Raw genomic sequence first — 17352 nt, 5'->3', positions numbered from 1 at the left:
CATATACATATATATATATATATATATATATATATATATATAAATATACATACAGTACGTGAGATCTCTTCCCATGTTACACTTTAAAACCACCACATGGGTTTGACTACGTTCAAAAACATGGGTGGAAAGCAATGAGCAGCTTAGCAAGACATGGCCCAAAAATTTGCAGAAAATTAGTTTTTTACAAAAAGTAACAAGAAAAATTAACTGTAAATGAGCAAAAAAACAAACAAACAAACAACAACAAAAAAAAACATACTTAAAAAAAAAATTACCCCCCCAAAATAAATAAATACTATCCATTCATATATACGAATAGATAGAAAGACATTTTTTTTCTGTACTATTAAAATAATTATAAATGTTGTTTTTTTGGACATTTTTCCCCAGAAGTTTTAAATTGTCCTCGTTTTTTAAACTAAATTGTGGGTCATTTTCTTGGCACCTTTTACTAATTTCTTGCAGTTTTTGGGATATTTCTTGCCAAGTTGCTCTTTGCCATTTTCATTTAAAAAAAAACAAAAAAAACCAAAAAACAAACAAAAACCAAACCCCATACGCTCAAGTCTCAAGGGTTAAACAACTTGTGAAAGGCATCTCAACACAGCACAATTAAACTAACAATCAAGGTTGTGAGGGGTTAAAGAAGTTAAATGATTAAAAATAATTTTAAATGGTTAATAAAGATTAATAAACAGATTACAAGAAATGCACTGCAAGGGACATAAAAAAATGTGACAGTGATTTTTTTTTCCAGAAGTGAAATGTTTATTTCAAACTCCCAAAACTTCTACAGTTAAGAAATTACCGGCATCTCTCTTACTCCATCATTATCATCACCACCATCAGCTGCAGTTTCTTTTTTTTTCCTTTCCAATACTAATTTACACATCAACTGTTCAAAATATATCAAAATCTAAAAATCCCCAGTTGTATCTGAAAAACAAGGCAACTGAGCACTGTACCCTTCTTGCTTTACAATACTGTTTTTTTAACAGACATTCTTATTTAGTGGCAATCTGGCAAGTTTTTAACAACAATAACATGAACAGCGGCAAGTGTATTACATGTGAAAAGAACCTTCTGACATAACTGGAAAGAGATGTACATTTCTATGAAAATATACTGTTTAAAGCCATTTCCTTAATCTTAAGAAAGTGATATTTTGGGTGTGGATTTGCATGACAGTGTTGCAAACACTTCCATATCTGGCATCTCAGTATCCAGATATTGTACACTGATACTGAAATAGTAAAACATGATTTTAAAATACAGTTTCAACAGGACAGTGACCACTCGGAGAGCCACGGTATTCTTATATCCAGTTCCAATTTGTGGCTTGAGTTAAATAAATAAAAGTTAAATTTGTATGTTAAAAGGCATGAGTTAAAAACATGAAAGATAAGATTAAAGGTTGCCAGTGAGGGCGGAGTCCATGAGGTCATCTTCTTCATTTCTCATATACATTGGACTGGGTCGGGATGGACGCTCTGAACCCAGCATGGACAAAGATGAATCAGAGGCCGAGATGGGAGACCGGGACCAACTGTCTGCTTTTATTGGATGCGAGGACGGCCCCATGGACATAGATGACTTCTTTTTCTCTTTGTCCCTGTCCCGTTCTCGGTCTCTGTCCCTTTCTCGCTCCTTCTCTTTCTGCTTCTTCTTCTCCTTCTTGTGTTTTTTGTGCTTCTCCCCTGAGCTGAGAGGGATGGAGCTCATGTAGTCCTGGGGAGGGAGTGGGCGAATGGCCTGGTCGTCGTCCGAGCTGGGGCTGTTCTGGTGGGACTTCTCGGCCACTGAGCTGCTGCCTGACTCGCTCTCGCTATCGTGGTTGAGCGGTGTGTATCCTGGCGAGCGGCTGTGGCTCGGGGAGGAGCGGTCATGTTTGGGGGTGGAGCCACTGAAGAGGGGGGAAGCTTTAAGGCTAGAAATTTGGGGACGCATAGAGTCACCAGATCCTTCCCCTGCTTTCTGAAGGGTCACCTTGGCCTTGATGCTTGGAGACCCACCATCAGGTTTGCTAATGATTATTTTAGCCAGTCCGGTAGCACTACCCCCACCTGATTTTGAGTCCATCAGTTTTTTATCCCCACTGTTTCCCCCTGAAACAGACACCTTTGCTTTTGCCTCTTTATCAGACTTTTCCCGCTTGTAATCCCCACTAGGGGCATGCTTGGAAGAACCCATGCTTGAAGGTCCACTGCTGGGAACATTTCCAGGACCGCCACTACCAGGAGCAGATCCTGAACCACTCCCTGCCCCTGGTGGCCCTACCTCACAACCATCTTCGCCCACTCCTCCTCCACCTACACTCTTCAGTTTGTCTATGACTGCAGTAAGAGAGGGTTTCTTGTTCCGACTTGGGGACTTCCCTTTGGCGTTGGGGTTGTTTGCATTGTTCTGACCAGCCCCTCCACCACTTCCTCCTCCGCCCCCACTTCCTCCACCTCCGCCCCCTCCACCACTGCCTCCACTACCACCTCCTGAACCTCCTCCGCCTCCACTTCCACCTCCACCGCCTCCATACTGAGACTGGGAGCCTCCGGAGAAGGTCATGGAACCAGAGGATGAGGAGGAGCTGGAGGATGAGGAGGAAGACGCTGAACCAGAGGAGCTCCCACCCATTGGCTTCTGGGAGCTCATGCCTCCACCAGAAGAAGACTTAGACCCTCCAGAGCTGCTGCCTCCTGAGCCCATTGGCGATTTCGCCTTGGAAGACGGAGGTGTTCCTGGAACCTGGGACTGCTGCATTTTCATAGGGGAGGACAGTTTGTCTCCAGAGCTACTGGAGCGGGAGTGAGAAGGGGAGATGTTGGGCTTTATGTTGGGATTCATAAGCGACCCAGAAGGCTTGCCCCCCTGAGTCTTCATTTTATTACCACTCCCCATTCCACTACCACTACCTCCAGGCCCTGACAGCCCGTGTTTGGTGATTGGGGAGGATCCTGGTTTGCCAACACCCATTCCTTGGGAAGAGCCTTTTGACTGAGATGGCCCACCTCCACTCCCTATTCCTGCACTCCCTGGCTTGGAGCTGTTGCCTTGCGTAGTGGAGCCTTCTTTGGACTTGATCTTCCCAGAAGATGATGAGTGAGAGTGATGGCTTTTGCTGCTACTGGTACCTCCTGCTCCACTTGTGCTGCTTGTGGCAGAGCTGCTGGAGGTGTACCCACTATGGGATGACGTCTTCCCCCCAGTTATGGTCCCTTTCGGGATCTGAATAGTGATTTTGAGAGCTGAAGGATTGGCACCACCGGGAGGAGTTTGCGAGCGCCCTGAACTACCAGGAGACTTGGAGCCTCCTCCACTTATGCTTCCCCCAGAGCCTGAGCCGCCACTAGGAGGTGTGTATGGCCGTCCCCCTGAGCTGTGAGATGGGGACTTACCATCAGGGTCCAGCTTTTTGCGTTTGGGGGGCTTCTCTTTAGACTTTCCTTCACTGGATGGGGTCCTGCTACGTTTGACCTGTTTGCCCTCTGTTGAACTGCTCCCCATCCCAGAACTGCTCCCTCCGCTCCCACCATTTTCATCCTTTGGTCGAATGAGTCCCTGTTGCTGTTTAACTTTGGGTTCAGTTTTAAACTCAGCACATGCCGCTGCGAGGCCCATTATGAGGGGGCTCTGGGACCCTCCACCATGTGTGTCTCCTAAATCAGGAGCTTGACCCAGAAGAGGTTTACCACCACCGCTATTGCCTCCAAAAACCATCCCCATATCAAAAGGGTCCTTCAATGAGGGCTCTGGGGTGCTCTGCCCATGTGGAGTGGGATTTTGAGGTGTTCCTGACGGGGTATTTTGCTGGCTACTTCCCCCAAAACCCTTCACCAGGTCCATGTCTCCATCTGCACTTGGAGAACTATCATCAAAGTAGTTCTGGGAGAAGCCATGGCCTGAGGTCAGGAGGTCAGGGTTAAAGTCAGCAGCGTCGGGGAAGAAGTTGGTGGAGGAAGAATCGCTGGTGGGCGTGGTGGCAGTTGCAGTTGCCTCAGCAATCAGGTCAGCAGCATCAGTGAAAGGATTCTCATTGCTGTTGGTGTTGAAAATGTCTGCTGAGTCAAACACTGCGCTGCCCTGACCTGAGCTGGAGGAGTCACGAATGGGCGTCCCCAGGGGGCCTCCATCCTCCCCACCACTGCCCAAGGTGTGCTGCCCATGGCTCCCACTGCTGCCTTTGCCTGTCTGCTCGGGCAAATCAGACAAGATTTCTGTGATATCAGGTCCGATGCTGTCAGAGCTGGAGAGGCGGACCATACGGGGCGGCACTGCACCTGGTGGTTGCTGTTGTTGAGACTGGACATGAGACTGTGAGTAAGGCATGTTGGGGCCAGAGGGCGGTGTTCCACATTGGCTAGGTGCAGGAGTGATGCTATGGGGTGTGTCTAGGCCATCACCAGTCAGGTTAACATCAAAGATAGAATTCTGAGACGCGTCCACATCCATAGAGAGGAGCTCACGGTGGAAATCATCCTCATGCGAGACTTGATGGTGCGGATGGTGTTGCGATATGGAAGATCCCTGTTGTGATTTCATGCCTAAACCGCCACCACCTGCAGCAGTTCCAGGCATAACACCACCCTTTTCTGTCCCCCTGGGGCGCTTCTTCTTTCCTTTTGTGCTACCTCCAGGGCAAGTTCCACCCATGCTCTCTGTTCGTGGGGAGCCAGATGAAGAATTCTGCCTCTCTAATGGACTTGAACCGTACAGCGAGGCAAAATCTTGTGTGGGGTTGTCTTTCAACAAGTTCATCAACATAGGATGGTTCTTGGTGTTGCTGGCTGGTGAGGATGTCGGGGGTGGAGTTTGGTGGGGTGGTGGTGCATTCTGGGAGCTAGGACTAGATCCCACACTTCCAGTTATCTGTAGTAGACTGGTCAGTATGGGATTCTGGGTGACTTTGTTATAGTCGTCTGAATGGCCTTGACCTGGCTGTTGTTGTTGCTGCAACTGTTGCTGGCCGGCCACCCCTCCTGGGGTTAGACACTCTCCTCCTTGGGCTTGCCTTTCTGTTCGGGAAACCCCGAACAGAGAAGTAATTGGACCTGCAAAATTAGGTCCTCCTGGGGGTCCTCCTCCAGTAGGTGTGTTGCCCCCTGTAAGCCCAGGCAGCCCCATGGGGTTAGTTCCATCACCTGCTGCCATGTTGTAGGTAGGACTACCGGAGGGTGGCAGGTTATTTTTCACCATGATCTCCACTGTCTGTGCAATTAGTGAGAGGGCTGGAGTGTCTGCCTGGATGGTCTCTGCTTTCCTCCGAATGGCCCTCATGGTTACAGGGATGGACATACATCTACGGGGAGGAAGGAAACAATTAGCAGGAAAAAAAAAACACACGGTAGAAATCTCATAACATCTTATCAATTACAATAAATGTTTAATTTACTGAAAGGGCATTTCTTTAATTATTAATTAATACACAAACTTTCCCATCATCTGATGTACATAAATACAATGCTATAGAATCATTTTTACTGAATCAAAAAAGCCTGAATCATTTAATTTCTGCCTTTTACACATTTACTATTCACTATGTATGGACAATGTTCAGTCCAAATGGGAAACGGCATTGGTTATTGCATATATGGAAGATGACTGGAAAGAAGCAGTAACTTGTGTTAGCACAATTTTCACTTCCAATAAACTGAGAGAACATCAATATAAAATTCTTCATAGGTTACACAAAACCCAAAGAATCTGAAATAAAATGTAATCTAATCTATTACATCTATGGGTAAATGTCAGAAAAAACAAGGAAATTATTTCTATCTTTTCTGCCAATGCAAAAAAATCTTGCAGTTTTGGAACTTTATAGCCAAAAAAGTGAGTAATATTTTTCTAAATTATTCAAAATTATTATTAAGAAAGAACCAGGCCTCGTCTAGCTGAGCCTACACACTGACAGCATGTCACTTCCACTGCTTGATAAATTGCTATTTTTGGTGAGAAAATGAGTTCTACTGAAATGGATTAAAGACACACCTCCTACAGTCACAATGTTGTATTGAGCAGTTCAAATGTTTTTCAACATGAAAAAACCCTCAAAGAATATGTCCAGGATTGCATAGATTCGTAAACGCCTTTCCTGGAAGATCCTCCTGCTGAAACTTATAATACACTAATGACAGGACAATGTCCTCTAGAACGAAACCCCTCTGGGACATTAAATTGTGATCACTGATGGACTGATGATGGGACTAAAATCTTAAGTCTCCTAAGACAGTTATATATAGGATGGGGAGGGGGAGCCAGACTCTACTGGACAATGTTGTATTGTGTTGTCTTGTATTATATGGCTGAGTCTATTGTTTGTCGACAGGGTTCATATTGATATTGTGGAAAATAATAACATTATCATTAAAAAAACACATACCACTATCAACATTCAGGAGGAATTAACAAACTCACCTCTGGACCACTTTGGTGATGAATTCATCAGTGCAGATCAGAGCATCGGACAGTCCTTTATATAGCTTGCAGGATACCTGTCTGGAGTCAATCACCTCCATGACCACTAGAAGAAGGAGGTTGGAGGTTAGACAGAGTACTAAGATAAACAAAAGACTGATCTTGCAACATATTCCACAATTTTAGTATCACTATCATATGAAGATACTGTTGACATAATATCAAAATTTACTGGATTTCTGAGATTTTGTAAAGGTGAGTGCTCACCACAGACTAATGATTCATTGACCGGATGCTGGAAGGAGACGCTGAAACTCGAGTCAGTAAGAGGACATACTTCAAACTGCAGCAGGCCTGCAGCATCTGAGGGAACACAGAACAAATATGTAACACTTTTCAAATGTAATTTAATGCATCAGACATGCTGATTGACCAAAAACAGTTAATCAGAGGGAAGACACTTACCTTCTTTGATGGAAGTTTGTCTCACACAGCTCCCAATCAAGTTGTTATACGCAGCCTGGTGCCGGATGATATCCAACAGGAGGGGCACTTGTGCTGGATGGCGGAAGGGAATCTTGGTAACCAGTGCGCCTTGAAGAGAACGACCGTCTTGCACCGGGGCATCGCCATTCAGGAAGTAACAGTGCTGCTGGTCTGGCAACACCTGTGAAAGCATGAACACAGCATTATTATTATTTTAATGAGCTGTAATTTGTGTGGATTAACATTGTAAAATTTGGTGTATCAGGTGTGAGTATATTTATTTTTAATATTTTTCTACGAAGCACAAACGTAGCTGTCATTCATGAGCATCAGAGTACAATTACAATTACAATTCACAAGACTTATATTTTCCAGATGGCGGGGGGAGGTAGAGATGTTGTTGATCAGAACGTTTAATAAAAAGTCAGAACGAAGGGCAGTATACAAAGACTTCATGTGATAGTAATAAGAAGTGTAGGATTAGCTCTATAATAATGCAGTTATGTAAAAAAAAAACTATAGGGCAGGCTTAAAATCCAATAGGTGACCATAATTACACACAAAGACAATGTGGATGTATGTAAAAAAACTGAGATCATATTAATGGTGTGTGTTGCATTATTGTGTGTGTCTGCTCACAGAGTAGAAGTGCATGTTGTGTGAGGGCGTTGGCGTGGAGCTGCCCTCCTCCAGGAGCTGGAGCTGGCTCTGGACAATTAACTGGTAGAGAGGTGAGAGGCTGGGAGAACTCTCAAACACTGGGATCGCTGTGAAAGAAAGGGTGAGAGATTAAACTCCAAAATATCAAACAAAACGAGTATTGTCCTTTAGGTGTATACTTATGACTTAAAAATACACACAAGTAGCATTTCCCAGCCTCTGAATAAAGGACAGTGAGAAAGGCATGGGGCGGTTCATCTTGAGGAAGAAACAAGCTGGCAGGTCCACACAGTTGGAGTTGGTCACAGTGGAAAAGGACGGTGTCCTGAAATATGCCAAAAATAAATTAATCAGCTGCCTCTTTCTGTTCTCTACTAGTTACGTACTGAGACACTAAAAAAAACAGTTTCCTCGTTCTGTCAAAGAGTGGTGCATTTAAGCATGTTAAATAATTTTTTAAAAATCTGCATGACAACAGTTCTTACACAGATTTAAGGTTGCTCACTACAGGATTTTATCAGTTCCCTAATAAAGGGAGGCACACTTACCCCTTGTTGTCCACTGGGTGGGATCCAGTGATGAGTGGAGCAATCGGGAGCTTGTAGACAGCGGAGGTTCCCTCAATTGTCACAGAGACACCGACACCAAGAGAGCGTGGAACTGAAAAAAATATCCAAAAGTCAATGTCAGTTGACAGAGGTCACAAAAGTTCCTTTAGCAGATCAAATGGCTAGTGTCGCATGTACACTTACCATTGCCGTCTGGTAAGTTGAGCTGCGAGCCCGGTCCCTCCTCAAATATGTCATAAGGAGACACATAACACTGAAGAGACACAAGGTGGCCGCCACTTCTGGCTGTCAGCAAACCCACACTGCCATGAAGAATAGTCTCCACTGGAGTTGCATTAGTAGCTAACCTAGAAAACACACATCAATCCAGAGATATCACATTACAGAAAGAGAATAAGGCTTTTTACACCAGGCGTATATTTTAGTAGGTGAACTGATTCATTAAATTGGTTACACTTTGTTAATAGTACATCCTCCAAAATCAGCAACTGTGCTGTTCAAAATTTTGAAAACTTCCTCCCCTGAGCTATTCTGAATGATCAATGTGTGTGAACTTACCTAAACATGTGCATCATCTTGGTGAGATCAAGCTCCAAAGACTGCAGCGCAATATACATCTTGGTTTTCAGCTTACTGGAACACAGATATGAGGTAATTTAATTTAAGATAGGACTGATGCAAGAACATGCTAATCATAAAGACATGTCACATCTGTATATTTTAAAACAATAGTCTTTAATCAGGGTTTAGTTTGGCTTCAACCAGAAATCCTTAAAGCCTACAAGTCTACTTACTTGTCCCCAGGGAGCTTGTATAGCTCGACCAGCCCCTTCAGATGTTTGGAAAACTCTTCAAAGTTCTTCTCTCTGATGAGGAGCAGGGGAGGAGGTTGTTTAGACAGCTTTCAAGCAAATACAAGTATTTCTCACAGGTGCCCGCATTAATGCGCAAACAGAAGCTCAAAACCCTACGTTCAATGTGTTTATGCTCACCTTAGATGTTGAATCAGCTCAGGACAACTCTGTGAACGACACAACAAGAAAAGAATAATATACTACACATTTGAGGACAGCATATTTACCAAGGTGCTTGAATGGAATTAAGATCATTCAATTGAAATACACAAGTAAAAATTTATGATTCACTAACACTAAGCTCGACTCAGATTCATAGTGCCATATGGACGTTACAGTAAACTGACCGTGGGGTTTTCTCCCTGATGAGCCACCTTGACGTCCACTAGCTGGCCAGTGGTGTCCAGCTGCACCTCCACATAAAACATGTCCGATGTGATGTAACACTCCGTGCCTGATGGGCTGAGATGAGAACCAAGCCTGTGCACACAAGACAAAAACAGAAAGTGACAGAGATCGAGCAGGTTTAATTATATTGAACAAACAGGTAATTATCCTTGTTGACTGAGTCCACAAAATGGGTAATTAAAAGGAAAACAGTACAAATAACAACAACTTGCAATGTTTTATGAGTAGCTCGCGCAGCCATTCTGGAACCTCAGTATGGTATTTTTTTCCCATTTTTAGCTGAATTCAGAAAAAAAACAACTGGAACGACACTCATCCTTCATCAACCTCTCTCTGATTTTAAAGACATGTTATGTGTGCTACCCACCGCCAGGAGATTTAAAAAACTGCTAGCAGAAGTTAGCAGCTAACTCAAATAACAGGAGCTGAAAATATCTACAAACAGGGTAGGGCTGCAACAGGTATAGCAGATAGCAGATAACAGATAACAGATAGCAGGGAAGGTAAATGACTGTTGTTGCATGTTATACAGTTGTTATTGTTAAGAAAAGCACCACTGACGTGTCTGTTAAAGGTCTGACGAGAGGCTGATGAGGTTGTATTACATGTCATGCCTGTCATGGCTCTTTCGCTTTCTGAATGCCAGCATTTTGTCTAAAATCACACATTGGAGCAGCGTGATGCTGCCATTGTTTGGTTCTGTATAAAAACACAGACGGGATTTCGTAGCAACCCTACGTGACATCTCTCTAAAAAGGGCGATAGTTTCATAGGATAGACAAAGGGAGAGGATGAAAAACATTAACAAAAGGGAAAGAACTTACATGTTTTGCCGAGCAATGGACTCTAGGCGATCTGTCATGGAGGGCAGAGATGAGACTGAAAAACAAAGCAGAGGAGAATGAGAATTTTTAAAGACATAATGAAACTGTCATAAAATTCTTGCCTAATGTTCCTAGTGTCTATAGACATAACATGCCTGCATGCATAACAATTAAAGCAATGATCAAGTGAAGCATGTCGCATTAAAGGAATATCATTTAGCTTTAAGAAAATACATTTACATTATTGGTTTGACAAGAGTGTTCAACACTTAATGTCAGTCTAAATACAGTCATGCTTCCCTGTCTAATGATGGAAAGTAACACATTCTGATGAAATATGTCGCCCTGCTCTCTCGTGTGTTCCTGTCCTGTCAGTTGACGGCCTCACCTTTCAGCGCTCTCTGCAGGGTCTCCAAGCAGGTGAGCAGGAGCTGGTGACCTGCAGCATTCATCACACCGCGTTTCTCCTGGGACGCAGTGTGAAGAAAAACAGAGGAATCAAATAATAGCAGAGAAAAGATAAGTGCTTTGTCAACAAGATTGTTAATGTTCGAGTTTTTCACTGGCTTAGTCAGCACTAAAGGTCAGGGATTTAAATGTCATTAATGCAGTTTCACAGGCTCAGCGGATGAGTTATTTAAGTTAAGAAGAATAAAAAAGTTTTTGCAGTTACGTGATTAATTGCTATTCATGTAAGCAGGTTGGTATTGAGTACCTCTTGTGGGCACCGATGAGAGTTTTCAAATACACTTTTGAAAGACTTATTATGGATATAATATGTGTGTTCATGGCATTTTTCAAGGTCTTTAATAAATACTTATTTGATTGTGATAGTTCAGCTAAATGGAAACAGAAAGGATTCATTATTTCTGGTACAAACAAAAAGGTTTCCTCCATCAGAAATGACATAACCTTTTACTTTCAGTTGGCAATCTACCTAAAGTACCTGCTGTGTGATGCCAGTAAAAACTGCTTGAGTCTGTCCTATTTAACTTTAAAAAAGGGGGGAAACTGAATTCATAAACTGCCATGAATAGACCGTGTTCCCTTCACTTTGTACAGAGTTAAATCTGACTGAACTCTGACGTGAGAAAAAATGACTCTTACTATCTAATGGTTGAGTCAGACTGTGTGGAGGTGACTTCTTATCATCAAGTATTAACCGTTTCCTTTTCACAATGAAAGAAAGCTATCTTTAGCAGCTTGTTCTTGCAAACCTGCTGACAGTTTTTCCTGCTGCTAGCTGTATGTTAAGCTTTACCTCTTCAGTTCAGGTTTGACCATCTGAGGGGCATACAGACCCTCAGGCAATGTTCAATATTGAAACCTGTCACATGTTTACAGAGGTGCCTCGTGAATGCCAACAGTTTATTTTCTCGCAGAGAGATATGTATCTGTCTCACCATGGCCTGACGCACAACCTTGCAGGTCTCCTGCCATGGTCGTGAAGCATTGTGTTTGGCGTGAAGCTTCTCCAGAAGAGCAGCCATCCGACTCTGCTTCTCTGCCTCTGAAAAGAGATGCAATATACATGATAACACATTATACACATCGATTTTCCTAAATTTTTAAGATATTCACAGCGTCACCACTATGATCCCTTCTCAGTTCTTTTAAAAAAAAATACATTGGGGATGATCTATGATGGCTAAATGTAGGTTCCCCTGCATGTTCATTTCACTTTGCTTTTCAAACTGTATCATGAAAAACAGAAATAAAGACGTATACAACGTAGGGCTGTAAATACCTCAGTATCAATATTGTAAAGTTTACTATTCTAGCATTTACAACATATTTATACAAGGATATACCTGATAAATAACAATCATCAGTAATGTGATATAATCAGGAAGGAACGCTACCGCAGGTGCTTCCTTCCATCGGCCATCAGGCTATACAACACCAGCCTGAGCCAACAATAACCTGGACTCACTACAATCAAAAGTTTCTGCCAGTTGCATCTTGCACATGTCACTTTTTTGCCTAATTATCCTTATCCTTATTACTATTTATTACAATACAACAACAATGCTCCCTCATTCTACCACATTCTTACATGCATCTTGTTTAATCTGTATATCTTTGATTTTTTTTTCTGGTATATCTTTGACTTTTGTATTTAAAACCTGTACATTTTTTCTTCTTCTTTGATACATGCCTATTTTTGCACTCTTGTATATTTTATATTTTGTATATATTGATATTTTTATATATTTTTTCTGTACACACGGCTGCTGTGACAAGTTAATTTTCCACAAGTGGGATAAATAAACGTGTCTAAGTCTAAGTCTAATGACTGGGAGAATGAAGCCAAGTAAAAAGAAAATAACATGACTTAACTGTAATGCAGACTTACAACATTACAATATGATATCGATATATTGCCCAGACCCCCTACAGCAAGTAACTAGCAATCTTGTAAAATATGCACATAATATATGTATAAATACGTTCTGTTTTGGTTAGTACATTTAACTGTAAAAACTACATTCAGTTGCTTACATATTAGGTACACCACAAACTACATCCTTCACAATGATCATCAAGTTCAGTCACCACCTATCTAAAAAAACAGTTTAAATAAATATGAACATTGACCTTCATGAAGGTAGGACTTAATGCAGGGCTGTTGTATTTCAGCATCAGTTTTAGCTGGCGTGAATCCCTGTTCAGTGAATCCAAACGTCATATTTTAAAGTAAGTACTTAAGAGTAACTATGATCAGCAATAATCATGACAATTTACTTCACGTTTACTTTGCATGACAGCAAAACCAAAACAAAGGGCTAACGTTTGTCTGAGTTAAGCACAAATAGATCAACTCACATTAATGTTAAGATTATGTTTCTGTGAACTGTGATTATTTGTGGTATATTTGGTAATCTACTTCATACCAGGAGTACAACCCGAAAAAACTAAACATAAAGACGTTAATCAATCAAGTCACATGACATCCCGAAAAACTATCATAACATCAAGACTTACTTCTACCCACGTAAAAAGCCAAACGGTGTCAACTAAACAGACGCTCGTGTGTTATTATGATCTGTCATAATGGGCTACTACTACGCTATACTGCTACGGTATTTTTCTTCATATTGCGCTGATTAACCGACTTTCGTTCTTTGCTCAAAGCTAATTTTACTCGTCAAAACCAGGCAAACTTGTGTCCTGTCAGAAACCTTTGTGTAGTCCATAACGACAGTCTTTCACTAAGTTGATATTAGCAAGTAGCTAACGTTGCTACTTACGAAAAGCTAGCTGTTACTTTGCCAAACATGCAATATCCAGAGCAACTGACTTGTGTTTCACGAGTGTAGCTTTTCCAATGTTTGAGTTAACCAATGATATGTAAATTCACCAAATTCATATGTCTAAAACATACACAAAAATACAAGGTTTCCGTTACAGAGTAGGGTAAATTAGCTGTTAGCCGTCGTTAGCCTGACTCGCCTTAGCCAGCAAGAGAGATTGTAATAACAAAATCGGGGAGATAAACAAACTTATAGCTCGTTCTTACCTGTGACCTCTTCTAATTTGACCCGATCTCCATGAGTCTGACTCCCTCCTTGCTGAACAGAGAGAGAAAGTTCTCTCGCAGGGCTGCCGCTCTGCAGAGAAACACCAGGCCCCGCCGCCATTGTGCCCTGCTACCTGTTTCAGTTTCCCCGCTTCGGTTTCTCAGATTCTCCATCCGGGCTTCCGTACCGTATCTCACTCGTAAACGGGTGAGGGAAAAACGCTTTTCTTTTTGATGGTTTGTTTTCACTTTAGTTCAGATCACATGTATTTGTCTTTAGCTCTAGAATTACTCATTTTCTTATTTAGCAACTAATTTATACCACGGAGGATTAGGGCCATGTTTAAGAAAAACAGTTCGATTTCGAGAATAAAGTAGTAAATACGAGAAAAAGTAGTAATATTACAACGAGGAAGAAAACTCGTAAATTTGGGATAATGAAGGTGTAATATTACGAGATTTCCCAGGGAAAATATTCTGGTATACATTATTATTTTAGAGATGTAATTTAAGTATAACAAAGTTATTTGAAGTAGGCTATACTTGTACTTTTTGGTGCTTAACTTTACACTTTTGAAAAAATTACTTCATAATATATTCCATTATACTAAAGCTGCTTAGTTTGTAAACTCGTAAATTTACGAGGAAAAAAAGTCAGATTATGACCGGATAGTTGGGTATTATGGAAAGATCTCCCTTCTATCACTTCCACTTTATTTCTCAATATTTTCAACATTTTATCTCATAGTCTTGAGCATTCATACATCACTTGTCATTTTTCTCATAATATTACGAGTTTAATCTCATAATATTATAACTTACTTCTCTCTTATAAATCCGAGTTTAATGACGCAATATTACGACTTTACTCTGCTGACTGAATTTACGACCCTCCCCTCATAATATTACGATTTTCTTTCTTGAAATTGTGACATTATTCTCCATCATTATGACAATATTCTCGAAATCTCTGTCGTAAATTTAGCCGGGCACCGCAAGTAGAAAAATAAAGTATTATTTACAAAGTCGCTGTCTTTCTACAACTATTTCTGATTATTTATCAATACAATTTAAATAGAGGCACGCCTTTGCCTTTATTCCATCAAAACCGAATCAAATCCCTTGACTTGACTGCTTAAAATAAAACACAATGATCTGATGAAGACTCCAGATGGCGTACGATCGCCGTGAGTAAATGATTCATGATTTGCCAAGAGCAACTAGCCGCCAAAATCCAAAGGAAGGTTGAAATATTCATGCTAATCACTTCCAGAAACAGAAGAATGCAGATTCTTAACATGATGATTGTTTTTTTTCTCCACAATTTGTACTATTGATAGACCTACCCTCGTTTTACACGGCAGTCACGAGAGATAATGAAGCAGTAGATAAAGAAATTTTAAACAGCAAGAAGCAGCCATGCACAGGCAAACACACACATGCACATACATGCACACACCTGAGCCTATTGTACAGCTGAGCCTGTGGCAATGAGTGCTCTCTGGGGAGGATTTCCCACCAACCATTATGACCTGCCTGAGAGAGGGAGCAGGAGTGTGTGCATGAATACATGTGCATTTGTGCATATGCAAAGATAAATTTGTGAGTGTAAAACCACACACACACACACACACACACACACACACAGGAGATAGCTATAGACAGCAGCAGAGATGGAGAGGGACCAGATTGGCATCGTCTGAGACAGTAGACAGACCCACAGATAGACATGAGAAAAGAGGGGAGGTGCCGCTATGTAATTGATGTGCCCACCAGGAGCTTTAGCTGGCTGCCTGGCATGGAAGAGGAGGTGGGCACCGCTGCCAAGACAGCAGTAGGAGAAAGGAAAGGGAGGCACGGGCCTTGGGGAGCACAGTAGCGGGCTGAAACCATGCCCATCAATCAGAGGCTAGTTCACCTTGCCATGCCAAGCGGGACCCCCTTCTGTGCCGAGGGAAGGGGTGGCACAGGGAGCGAGGCTGGCACAGTTGCAAAACCTTCCCTAATCCTCCTGGTGGGTGTATCAGTGCCACGTCCGAATGGCAGTAGAGTGGGCAGAGCCAGACATGGGGAGAGAAGAAAAGAAAGTTCAGCCCCTATTCTGAAAGAGGTGTCACTTCATGTTGTTAACATCCTGATATTGGAATATGAGTAACAATCAGATAAATAACTCAATTATAACTGCGTTTTTGGAGTATCCTGTTTATATGTTTGAGCATGTAAACATTATATTCCGTTCATGAGAAATATGCTAACTGGAGTACCATGAAAGAAACTGTGATGTATATGTGGAGTATGAATAACCCAATTTCTTTGTGCTCATGTGAACATCAAATCCTGTATATGATCATAACCAGGATGAGCCTCAGAAACAGGTTCGTCATGTCCATGTGACCGCACTCAATTTTAGAGGGATTGGTAACTGTTGCATTTCATTTTCATCAGAAAATAAATAAATAAAAATGATGATAATGATGGTGTGATTTTTGCTGGGGTCTGCACCAACCAACCAAACATGTTTTCTTACATCTGGAATATGACTTGTTGGTCGGGGCATCTCACCACAGTGCAATTACTATGGTATGCTGTGACACATTTTTACCTTTATTAAAAAAATACAGCTTTGCAATTTGCAGATATTGAACTTGGCCACATTGTGATTTAGATAGTATTTCTATTAATTGTGTAATCCTAATTGCAAGGCTGTCATTCTACCAAACAAATTACTTTATTAGATATTTGTGGTTTTCTCATGATGACATTTGAAATATGCGTCAGCTGTTAGCGCTTTCATCCCAATCATTGGCACTCTTATTTCTTATTTATTATTTTATTTCATATATTCTAATCCCATGGAAAAGGAAGTTTTTTAAGTGTGTGAATGTCTGTGAAGTTTTATGTGTATGTGAAGCCAAAGACAAATTTCTATGTGAGTGGGCAATACAAATATCTTTTCTATCTTTTCTATTCATATTATACAGTACTTTGTGAGGGACACAATCCCTCCGGTATTCAAATATCCCTCCCAATATATTGATAATAATATATAAACAAACAAACAAAAAAAAAGCTATTCTATAGCAGGCAACCACACACCACAGTCTGAAATAATCATTAACAAATCATATCATGGTCATAAATAAACTCAACAAATTATACTTCTACTTTTATTTATTTCTTGCACTTCTATTCTAGTTTTATGGTGTCCTGCAGTTCTGAGTGGTTTTTCCAAGTGTACCCTACAGCAAAACACAGCTCACAGGTGTATTCAGCTAATGTTAAAGGGGAAAACCACCTACTTTAAAAACCCCAATATGTTGTTTCAATGGTCTAGGAAAGTTCGATCAATATTTGCAAACATGAGCTACTCTCTTAAAGCAAGAAACCAGAGAAATAAGTCTCAAACGCGTGATGTAATTAGGCTGCTCCACAGACAGTGAATCATAGAAGCCACAAAATGTTTGTTTTCTTTTTTTATGCAAATTAATTTTAATCTATTGTTGTGTTTTGAAACAGAAAATGAACCCATAAACTCAGAACATTTCCCTGGTGGCTGTCATGACATTTTAAAACTTTTTACTAATTAACTGTCTATGGAGCAGCTCCAGACTTTATACTCTATG

At 41.3% G+C, this 17352-nt stretch overlaps 1 protein-coding gene across 1 annotated transcript; it reads right to left on the bottom strand.

The window, feature by feature from the left end:
- Positions 1–747: 747 nt before the first annotated feature.
- On the bottom strand, positions 748–13909 carry med1 (mediator complex subunit 1). Its single transcript, XM_042507850.2, has 16 exons — positions 13730–13909; positions 11613–11719; positions 10598–10676; positions 10210–10264; positions 9325–9457; positions 9116–9144; positions 8918–8989; positions 8682–8756; positions 8307–8470; positions 8103–8214; positions 7755–7879; positions 7534–7661; positions 6874–7075; positions 6676–6771; positions 6409–6514; positions 748–5293 (listed from the first exon to the last, which is right to left on the bottom strand). The coding sequence occupies exons 1-16, from the start codon at positions 13848–13850 to the stop codon at positions 1411–1413; spliced, it is 5487 nt and encodes a 1828-aa protein (XP_042363784.1). The 5' UTR covers positions 13851–13909; the 3' UTR covers positions 748–1410.
- Between the last annotated feature and the right edge of the window lie 3443 nt (positions 13910–17352).

The sequence above is a fragment of the Plectropomus leopardus genome, chromosome 19, assembly GCF_026936395.1.
Source record: "Plectropomus leopardus strain MGB_pleo_1.0 chromosome 19, ASM2693639v1, whole genome shotgun sequence".
Classification (NCBI taxonomy): Eukaryota; Metazoa; Chordata; class Actinopteri; order Perciformes; family Serranidae; genus Plectropomus; species Plectropomus leopardus.
This window is presented reverse-complemented; position numbering and strand designations above follow the sequence as displayed.

Bases quoted from the DNA above. Each gene is read 5' to 3' on its own strand.
- med1 (XM_042507850.2), bottom strand. From the start codon at position 13,850: ATGGCGGCGGGGCCTGGTGTTTCTCTGCAGAGCGGCAGCCCTGCGAGA. The intron at 9,145-9,324 runs GTCAGTTTACTG...TGTCGTTCACAG, and splicing joins ATCAGGGAGAAAACCCCACG to AGTTGTCCTGAGCTGATTCA. The intron at 6,772-6,873 runs GTAAGTGTCTTC...GTGTTCCCTCAG, and splicing joins ACAAACTTCCATCAAAGAAG to ATGCTGCAGGCCTGCTGCAG.